We start from the raw sequence: 10809 nt of genomic DNA, 5'->3' as shown, positions 1-10809 counted from the left end.
GGGTTAGGGTTACAGCTAGGGTCAGGGTTAGGGTTAGGGTTAGGGTTGGGGCTAGGGTTAGGGTTAGGGTTAGGGTTGGAGCCAGGGCTAGAGCTAGGGTTAGGGTTAGGGTTAGAGATAGGTTTGGAGCTAGGGTTAGGGTTAGGGTTAGGGTTGGAGCTAGGGTTAGGGTTAGGGTTAGGATTGGGGCTAGGGTTAGGGTTAGGGTAAGGGTTAGGCCTAGAACTAGGGTTAGGGTTACAGTTGGAGCTAGGGTTAGGGTTAGGGTTAGAGCTAGGTTTGGAGCTAGGGTTAGGGTTAGGGTTAGAGCTAGGGTTAGGGTTAGGGTTAGGGTTGGAGCTAGGGTTTGGGTTAGGGTTGGGGTTAAGTTTAGGGTTAGGGTTGGGGCTAGGGTTAGGGTTAGGGTTAGAGCTAGGGTTGGAGCTAGGGTTAAGGTTAGGGTTAGAGCTAGGGTTAGGGTTAGGGTTAGGGTTGGAGCTAGGGTTAGGGTTAGGGTTGGGGTTAGGGTTAGGGTTGGGGTTGGGGTTAGGGTTAGGGTTAGGGTTAGGGTTGGAGCTAGGGTTATGGTTAGGGTTAGAGCTAGGTTTGGAGCTAGGGTTAGGGTTAGGGTTAGAGCTAGGGTTGGAGCTAGGGTTAGGGTTAGGGTTAGAGCTAGGGTTAGGGTTAGGGTTAGGGTCTGAGCTAGGGTTAGGGTTAGGGTTGGGGTTAGGGTTAGGGTTTGGGTTAGGGTTGGGGCTAGGGTTAGGGTTAGGGTTTGGGTTAGAGCTAGGGTTGGAGCTAGGGTTAAGGTTAGGGTTAGAGCTCGGGTTAGGGTTAGGGTTAGGGTTGGAGCTAGGGTTAGGGTTAGGGTTGGGGTTAGGGTTAGGGTTAGGGTTAGGGTTGGAGCTAGGGCTAGAGCTAGGGTTAGGGTTAGGGTTAGAGATAGGTTTGGACCTAGGGTTAGGGTTAGGGTTAGGGTTGGAGCTAGGGTTAGGGTTAGGGTTAGGATTGGGGCTAGGGTTAGGGTTAGGGTTAGGGTTAGGGCTAGAACTAGGGTTAGGGTTACAGTTGGAGCTATGGTTAAGGTTAGGGTTAGAGCTAGGGTTAGGGTTAGGGTTAGGGTTGGAGCTAGGGTTAGGGTTAGGGTTGGGGTTAGGGTTAGGGTTAGGGTTAGGGTTGGGGTTAGGGTTAGGGTTAGGGTTAGGGTTGGATCTAGGGTTAGGGTTAGGGTTAGAGCTAGGTTTGGAGCTAGGGTTAGGGTTAGGGTTAGAGCTAGGGTTGGAGCTAGGGTTAGGGTTAGGGTTAGAGCTAGGGTTAGGGTTAGGGTTAGGGTTGGAGCTAGGGTTAGGGTTAGGGTTGGGGTTAGGGTTAGGGTTAGGGTTAGGGTTAGGGTTGTGGCTAGGGTTAGGGTTAGGGTTAGAGCTAGGGTTGGAGCTAGGGTTAAGGTTAGGGTTAGAGCTCGGGTTAGGGTTAGGGTTAGGGTTGGAGCTAGGGTTAGGGTTAGGGTTGGGGTTAGGGTTAGGGTTAGGGTTAGGGTTAGGGTTGGAGCTAGGGCTAGAGCTTGGGTTAGGGTTAGGGTTATGGTTAGAGCTAGGGTTAGGGTTAGGGTTAGGGTTGGGTTGGAGCTAGGGTTAGGGTTAGGGTTAGGGTTACAACTAGGTTTAGGGTTAGGGTTATAGCTAGGGTTAGGGTTAGGGTTACAGCTAGGGTTATGGTTAGGGTTTTAGCTAGGGTTAGGGTTGAGGTTAGGGTTGCAGCTAGGGTTAGGGTTACAGCAAGGGTTAGGGTTGCAATTAGGGTTAGGGTTAGGGTTACAGCTAGGGTTAGGGTTATGGTTACAACTAGGGTTAGGGTTAGGGTTATTGATAGGGCTAGGGTTAGGATTACAGCTAGGGTTACGGTTAGGGTTAAAATTAGGGTTAAGGTTCGGGTTATGGCTGGGGTTAAGGCTAGTGTTATATCTAATGTTTGGGTTAGGGTTACTGCTAGGGTTAGATTTAGGGTTACAGCTAGGGTTAGGGTTAGGGTTAGGGTTACAATTAGGGTTAGGGTTAGGGTTACAGCTAGGGTTAGGGTTAGGGTTACAGCTAGGGTTAGGGTTAGGGTTACAGCTAGGGTTAGGGTTAGGGTTAGGGTTGGAGCTAGGGCTAGAGCTAGGGTTAGGGTTAGGGTTAGGGTTGGAGCTGGGGCTAGGGTTAGGGTTAGGGTTAGGGTTAGGGTTTGAGAAAGGTTTGGAGCTAGGGTTAGGGTTAGAGCTTGGGTTAGGGTTAGGGTTAGGGTTGGAGCTAGGGTTAGGGTTAGGGTTAGGGTTGGGGCTAAGGTTAGTGTTAGGGTTAGGGCTAGAGCTAGGGTTAGGGTTAGGGTTGGAGCTAGGGTTAGGGTTAGGGTTAGAGCTAGGGTTGGAGCTAGGGTTAGGGTTAGGGTTAGAGCTAGGGTTAGGGTTAGGGTTAGGGTTGGAGCTAGGCTTATGGTTAGGGTTAGGGTTGGGGCTAGGGTTAGGGCTAGGGTTACAGTTAGGGTTAGTGTTAGGGTTATAGCTAGGGTTAGGGTTAGGGTTACAGCTAGAGTTAGGGTTAGTGTTAGGGTTAAAATTAGGGTTAGGGTTAGGGTTACAGCTCGGGTTAGGGTTATGGTTACAACTAGGTTTAGGGTTAGGGTTATAGCTAGGGTTAGGGTTAGGGTTAAAATTAGGGTTAGGGTTAGGGTTATAGCTTTGGTTAGGGTTAAAGATAGGGTTAGGGTTAGGATTATTGCTAGGGTTATGGTTGGCGTTTTGGCTAGGGTTTGGGTTAGGGTTGCAACTACGGTTAGGGTTAGAGTTAGGGTTACTGCTAGGGTTAGGGTTAGGGTTAGGGTTACAATTAGGGTTAGGGTTAGGGTTACAGCTAGGGTTAGGGTTAGGGTTACAGCTAGGGTTTGGGTTAGGGTTACAGCTAGGGTTAGGGTTAGGGTTTGTGTTGGAGCTAGGGCTAGAGCTAGGGTTAGGGTTAGGGTTAGGGTTGGAGCTGGGGCTAGGGTTAGGGTTAGGGTTAGAGAAAGGTTTGGAGCTAGGGTTAGGGTTAGGGTTCGGGTTAGAGCTAGGTTTAGGGTTAGGGTTAGGGTTGGAGCTAGGGTTCGGGTTAGGGTTAGGGTTGGGGCTAGGGTTAGGGTTAGGGTTAGGGCTAGAGCTAGGGTTAGGGTTAAGGTTTAAGCTAGGGTTAGGGTTAGGGTTAGAGCTAGGTTTGGAGCTAGGGTTAGGGTTAGAGCTTGGGTTGGAGCTAGGGTTAGGGTTAGGGTTAGAGCTAGGGTTAGGGTTAGGGTTAGGGTTGGAGCTAGGGTTAGGGTTAGGGTTAGGGTTGGGGTTAGGGTTAGGGTTAGGGTTGGGGCTAGGGTTAGGGCTAGGGTTAGGGTTAGGGTTATAGCTAAGGTTAGTGTTAGGGTTATAGCTAGGGTTAGGCTTAGGGTTACAGCTAGAGTTTGGGTTTGGGTTAGGGTTACAATTAGGGTTAGGGTTAGGGTTACAGCTCGGGTTCGGGTTATGGTTACAACTAGGGTTAGGGTTAGGGTTATAGCTAGGGTTAGGGTTTGGGTTACAGCTCGGGTTAGGGTTACAATTAGCGTTAGGGTTAGGGTTACGGCTGGGGTTAACGCTAGTGTTATATCTAATGTTACGGTTAGGGTTACAGCTAGGGTTAGCGTTAGGGTTACAGCTAGGGTTAGGGTTAGGGTTAGGGTTACAATTAGGGTTATGGTTAGGGTTACAGCTAGGGTTAGTGTTATGGTTACAACTAGGGTTAGGGTTAGGGTTATAGCTTGTGTTAGGGTTAGGGTTATAGATAGGGTTAGGGTTAGGGTTATTGCTAGGGTTATGGTTGGTGTTTTGGCTAGTGTTTGGGTTAGGGTTGCAACTACGGTTAGGGTCAGAGTTAGGGTTACAGCTAGGGTTAGGGTTAGGGTTACAGCTAAGTTTAGGATTAGGGTTTGGGTTCCAGCTAGGGTTAGGGTTAGGGTTACAGCTAGGGGAAAGTTTTTTATTTGGGCATTTCCCACTGCTTCTAAAAATCATGCCCCTTTGCAACATTTAAAAATAGTGTAGCATGTCCATCGTAGCATATAATCAAATGGAATTTAACATGTTAGTGCTGCTTGCAAACATCGCTGTCAATCATGGTTGTCCATCATTGTCTGTGCTTAATTAATGGCAATTACTTCATCTAGTAAGATCATTGAGTTGCTTCAAAGGGGATAATTGTTTGAGAAGGGGTTGACAAAGAGACAATCACAAAACCTCTTGCTGGCGGAAGACTGAACTACCGTGCGAGAACAAGTAGAGACAAACTGCTGGCCCTAGCTATGACCTATTCCCAGCACCATATTCTCACATCCATACACCCAACATGATTGTGTCTCCTACATTGAACTGAACTTGTTGTGTCTTCCTTCGTCGCCTGTCTGTCCAAACTCTGCACGATTATAAACTGATATTTCACATTTAGTCAGGGAGCACAAGCTATTCTGCGCTCTCTTGAATCCATGAGCGAAGATAAATGACAAACTGAGGAGGACACAAGACCAAGCAAATTATAAAGAGAAGATTATTATCAACATTATCCTGCCAGAAGGGGTTTTAAATATTCAGGCTGTGAATCTAAATCTTTACGACCATGAGTTACATGTTCAAATCATGACGTGTGGCACATGTGCCTCTGTGTGTTGGGAAATTCGTCATTGCCTCCACCCTGCCCACATCTGCCGCCACCTGCTGTTCCCCATCACCGCCACCCTGCCCCACCCATCATCTGAGCCACATCACATATCATATCTTCTGCATAAACTGGCTGACATGCTGGTCACCAGTCGGCACCCTGAGCCGACCAGAGGAGGATGAGTTTCCCCCTTGAGCCTGGTTCCTTCCAAGGTTTCTCCCCATCTGCCACAGGGAGTTTTTCCTTGCCACTGTTGCCTTAGGCTTGCTCCTGTGGGGGTTTAGGTCAGGGTTGTCTGTAAAGCGTATTGTGACAACTGTTGTAAAATACGTTATATAAATAAAATTTGATTGAATTTGATTGAAATTGGTGCAAGTTCAGCATACATCAGCATTTGGCCCTTTGATGTTTGGTTCTGCTCCTCTCTTTTTGATAACTCCAAATGACTGGCTGATTAAATAGTTGTTCAGTCATATATCGCCCTCTATTGGACACAAAATGCAATATCATTTCAGTCAAGGCAGTAAACATCCATAGTAATTGAAAACGAGTCCCTCTTGGTGGCTGGGTGGAACTTGTGGGTGGTGATGTGGATTTGCAGCGGGGGTCGGGGGTTAGGTGCTGCTGAATATTGAAATTAATCATTATTTTGATTATAGAACTCCTTTCCCTTAAAATGAAGTGAACTTCTATTTATAACAGTTGGAAAATGCTTATATCTTATATAGAACCGAATAACAATACTGTACACCTACATTGCTTTTAAATTATGACTTTAAACATTCATTACAGAATATTTACATTCAAAAAGCACCAGCATTTTCAGGCTTCAATGCCATTTTTTTTAACTTTTCATACCTAATGGCTATATTTTGTATTTCTTGCTTTGCTCAAACTTGCTTTCCCAAAATAGTTAATTTAGTAATAGTTTGCTATCAAACGTCCTTCATTAAAACCATATGGTTTCTTTAGTAAGACAGAAATGTGTGTGTGTGTGTGTGTGTGTGTATACGTACGTACCGTGAGAAAGTATTTGCCCTCTTCCTGATCTCCTCTATTATTGCATATTTGTCCAAGACATATTAGCCAACAACTAATTAGAAAATATAAACAAGGACATTCATCAACATCTTTACTCTGCATGTATAAGGAGACACACTGGACTGAATAGAAGGGGCATAGTTTATACTGTGGTCCATGAAATTCCTGATTGTTACTGACTGAACTCTGTCAAGTCACAAATTACTGATCAAACCCCAAAAGCAAAACATTGTAAAACAAATCACAAATCCCCTCAGAAACCAATTTCAGGAAAAGAAATTGGTTTCTGAGGGGACCTTGACATCACCTGACCTTGACAATTGGTCTTTTTTTAGTTCTGTTTATTTATTTATTTATTTATTTATTTTTAAGTTCCATTCTCCAAGCCTGTTTCCTGAAGTAAGCATGTCAAAATGTTAACTGAATGTATGCCAGCACTTCTCTGTAGTATAAGTTCCTTGTGTGTGTGTGTGTGTGTGTGTGTGTGTGTGTGTGATTTGTACAGCACTTAGGTCAACGTAGGTTGTTTTTAAATGTGCTTTATAAATAAATTTGACTGTACTTGACTTGACTTGACTTGACTTCATTTGGGTAAAGTTTTACACAGTTTCTGCAAGAATTAGGAGGATGAAATACAGGGCTTCATTGCTCCTGATACTGGAAAGCACAGGAGAAATGTCTTATTCTGGGACCCCCATACTCAGGAATCACTGTGCACACTGATGTCCCTTCCAACCAGTTTCTCCATCAAGTAAGAAAAACATTTTGAAGTGTTTCTATATTTTTTTCCTGAAACTGATTTTAATACAAAGCAGGTTTGGCTCACTGCTATTTGCTTTGTCTTTGAACCATGTCCTTTACACAGATCATACAGAATTTAGGAACCCACCTATTTCTCCTGTCAGTCTGTCAATTAATCAAATGAAACCTGTAGCCTCAGTCTAAAGGGATAATTTCCCATTTAGAAAATGAAGGTGTTAGAAAATGAAAGCATTATTGTCTGAGAATGGATCCTGTTTGATTAGAAGCCAAAGGGATATTCATTCTTGACACCATGCATACCTATGTCTGATCTAATGGAACCTTACAAGGGTAAATGGCCCATCCCTTGACATTAAAAGACATATTAAGAAGAACTAACAGTGAGTTAACAGTGTGTTATTCAGGAATTCAAGTTACTGTTGAAATAATTACCCACATACTGTACAAAGGGAGGCCCCAAGATTATCAACAGGAGACTAATCGGAGTGCACAGCTGCGCAATTTCCAGAGAAAGCAGCAGAGGGCAGTATTGAACAATTCTAAACATTATCCTGGTTCAGTCTAACTACAGTATGACTGCTGGTCCCTTTGAATTAGGAAGTCAAGCAACACTTATACTTTTCTTCGTAGAGATCCTTGAAGAACATTTTAACATTTTAAATTAATCACATTCCACTCAGTATATTTTAATTAGTAATGGTTACATTTTAATTGATTTGAGTAAACTCTGAGTTCACTGAGTGACACAAGCTTAAAATGGCTACTCAGAGCACAAGACAATGCACATTGTTGCTATTAGTTTAACACCCCCTCTCCCTTACCCTCACACTGATGTCCACAGAAAAGAGCATACACAAACAGCAATACCAACTGTCCAGCTGACCAGCTCAGTAAAATATATGAAGAGACAGGGAAGCAAACTGTATGATAAAGAAAAATGTACAATGTGTGCTTCAGGTGCCGGGCATCAGAGAGACCTGTTAAGTTCATTTATATTCAAAACATAGCATATATGTTTCTATTCATAACTCAACACAAATTATTTTCTTTAAATATTTTTTCAAATTTGAACTCCCAATTTTTGGAACATTAAATTTTATAAAGGATCATTTCCATTATTTATCTGTAATGTGTGTGTGTGTGTGTGTGTGTATGTGCGTGTGTTCTCTGGTTGTCTGACACACATCCACTTTAACTGTACAGGCCGCTGCTCTGTCTCTTACTGATGAATGAGAGCTTGATTAATTTCACCTTGTTTTGCAAATAAACAATATTTACAATGGGGGGGAAAAAAACATGAATACCCATCACTAGCTATCCCAAACAAAATGACGGGACGCATGCGTGACAGGAACGCCCCTCTCTCTCTGGCACAACCCTTCCCGTGCCACCCCCCGCCCCCGTCCGTCCGTCCGTTTGCCTGAAAGCTCAGGTGGCTCTTCTCCAAAGGTAGTGACCCCTGAGTGACCTCAGTGAGTCAGAAGCAGTCTGTCCGCTCTAATGGTCTGCTATCAGAAGATCAGAAGGCAGCCCCCACCCAGGTCAGGGCTCAGAGCTCTCTCTGTGAGCAGACACAAACAGTGCAGCCTCTGTTCCACAGAAACAGGAATTCCAAGGAGCCATCAGTCTCCGGGACATTTATATACAGACGTTGAAAGGTATCTGTCGTCTGTTTTTCCGTCGATACAGGCGTCTTTTAATTGTTGCTGCTGTGCACCCTTGGAGGAGAAGGGGGCGCTGTGCTGAAAGCAGCTTTAGTAGAGCTGTTTCCTGTGGCCTTACGCTGAACAGGGATACTCCAGAACCAGCCAATCAGGACAGGAGACAGAGCAGGGCGAGGGTGGTCTGACTCGGGTCCAAGAGCTGTCCTCTTGATTAGTGGAGTATTTTGGCGAGGGGACATTCAAATCATTCTTGTAGAGAGATCGGCCACTCGTCCCTGTATGCATAATACGTGCACACCCAGACACACACAAACACGCACGCACTCACGCAGACACACATGCATGAGCGAGCACAGAAATGTGCACGTGCACATGCGTATACACACGCATGCATAAGCAGGCATACACACACACACACACACACACACACACAGAATTCCTACTCCAGTGGCCTCCCGATTCAGGAATGAACAATTTTTCCCTTGAACACGCTGATAAAGATATAAAGTAAAGGATAAAAAATAGATTTTGCAAAATGTCTCGTCTCCGATGGCTCGATACAAAAAAGCACAAAGTCTTTACCATCTGAGACCATCCTCACCCTCTGTAAATAAGTAAAATTTAAAATAGAAAATAAAATAGAAAATAATATCAACCACAATAATAACAGCGGGAATCATTATTTTAAACTATGACTATTTCAGGTGCGGTCGAGCACGGGAGAGCGCTCAGACCACTTCTGGACCGCGCTGGAACCACCGCCGAGCAGCTCGCTCGCAGGGGAGTCTGTGCGTTTAGAGTTCGTCCTCGTCCAGGAGAGCCAGCTTGCCACGTCTGTGCTCCGCGGGGGAACCAGCCGAGCACAGTCCCCCCTCCCCCAAAGGAACGCCATGGCAACCCTTGCTCCCTCTCTGTTTGTGGGGTGGGGGTGGTGGAGAGAAAAAAAAAGGGAAAACCATTAGCATTTATCATTCCAGCACCCTCAAATTTCAGACACTCCCTTATTTTGTCTGGTCATGTGACCTTACTGACAGCAAAACCATTAATTACACTGGCAAAATACACAATTATATATACAAACACTATAAAGTATTGTGAAATTGCCTTCCAGTGGGAAAGTAATAGTGCAGCTACTCTGTGCTGGTGGAGAGACAGGTCAGATGGGGAGAAAGTGCTGTTTCAGTTATCTGATGCCAGTGGTCTGATCCACCCACAGTGTGTCAGCTCTACAGACGTTACCCAGAGGAGGTTTCTGTCAACACCGAAACTACCATTTTTAATACCTTCCCCTTGCCCCCGCTCCTCATGATATAATGGACCTCCTGTCATACACACAGGTAATCGCTAAACAGCCCACTTTCTTGTCTTCAATATAGACTTCCATGCAGAAGGAAAAAAGCACAGTGATTATTATTATGGGTTTGATCAGCAGGCGGCTGTTGCCAGGGCAACGGAATGAATGTACTTTTCCGGCCTGATATCTTACAGGAGAAATTCAGGAAGAGCACCTCGACTACAGAAGCACTAACGCTAGCTTGTAGCCAAAACCTGGTAAAACTCACACGAAACCTTCCCTTTAAATGAGCTGTGCTCCTGAAATCATGTGCTACACCGAGCCTCCCCTTTAAAAAGAACAAAATTTAGAGAATGGTATGTTAATAATATATCTTTTTGGTTTCCCTTTTAAAACTGCTTAATGTTTTGTTATTAGCATGGTAAAAGGCTAAGATGAATTGGATTTCTGGCTCTAACTTCAAAGTCTCCCTTTTTGAAGGTGCCTTGACTGTTCACGGTATCCAAGGTTAAAGGTTTGTAAAGGTTTTGTACTTACAATCAACTGAATGTCTTTGTTTAAGCAAGTAAGCAACAGTTGAAGCCAAGCCCTGGGTAAATACAAAATGTATTTTGATATTTGTGCAGATTCCAGCAGAAGGTGGAGTTAACTCTCTCTCTCTCTCTCCCTCTCCCTCTCTCACACACTCTCTCTCTTTCTCTCTCTCTCTGTTTGGCTGAGCCATGTCTGGTTAAATAAGATACCAAACAGAGTGCTGCTTATTTCTGCTTATTTCTGTCATCGCCATGTCCGTAAACAGAGAGGCCGGATCCCCCGTGTTTTGGGTGCCGATTCCGCGCACCACAGGCTCCCTCTCTCTCTCTCTCTCTCTCTCTCTCTCTCTCCCTCCCTCTCTCTCTGGTGGAACAACAGGATGTTCTGTCTCTCTGAAAAAGCCATTAAGGAGCTCGCAGAGGCATGACTGAACACTGTTCGTCCCCCATAGGCCCTGGGACCCATCTCTCCTGGCCAGCATTTCACGGACTGGGCTGCACACCCTATCCACCTATCAGAGCACGGACTGGGCTGCACACCCTATCCACCATGTCAGAGACACGCATAAATATGGGATGCCCCGCCCACATTCTATCATTTAATATTTTAGTTTTTAAAACTCATTATTCGAACACCAGTTGTAGATTATGCTCAAATTATAAGAACGTAACTTTTAAAAAGTCATGTGAAAGGGCCACTGAACTCTAAGCATGTCATTTTGCCTGCTTTCTAGTGAACACCAAGAAGTGTGCTGCTGCTTCTGCATATGAGGTCAGTAAAGTAATAGCACATATTGACATGCATTGAAGTTAACTGTGTGGAAAAACTATTGATGAAACATTCCTGCAAA

At 44.8% G+C, this 10809-nt stretch overlaps 1 protein-coding gene across 2 annotated transcripts in view; it reads right to left on the bottom strand.

Annotated features, from left to right (window-relative positions):
• Positions 1-7132: 7132 nt before the first annotated feature.
• Positions 7133-10809, bottom strand: part of arhgef25a (Rho guanine nucleotide exchange factor (GEF) 25a) — a 65974-nt gene continuing 62297 nt past the window's right edge. For both annotated transcript variants that reach the window (XM_035382306.1, XM_035382307.1), the window contains one exon: positions 7133-9042. In XM_035382306.1, coding sequence (XP_035238197.1) covers positions 8926-9042 — 117 coding nt within the window. In that variant the 3' untranslated portion in view covers positions 7133-8925. The remainder of the gene's footprint in view (positions 9043-10809) is intronic.

Source organism: Anguilla anguilla, chromosome 11 (assembly GCF_013347855.1).
Source record: "Anguilla anguilla isolate fAngAng1 chromosome 11, fAngAng1.pri, whole genome shotgun sequence".
NCBI lineage: Eukaryota > Metazoa > Chordata > Actinopteri > Anguilliformes > Anguillidae > Anguilla > Anguilla anguilla.
This window is presented reverse-complemented; position numbering and strand designations above follow the sequence as displayed.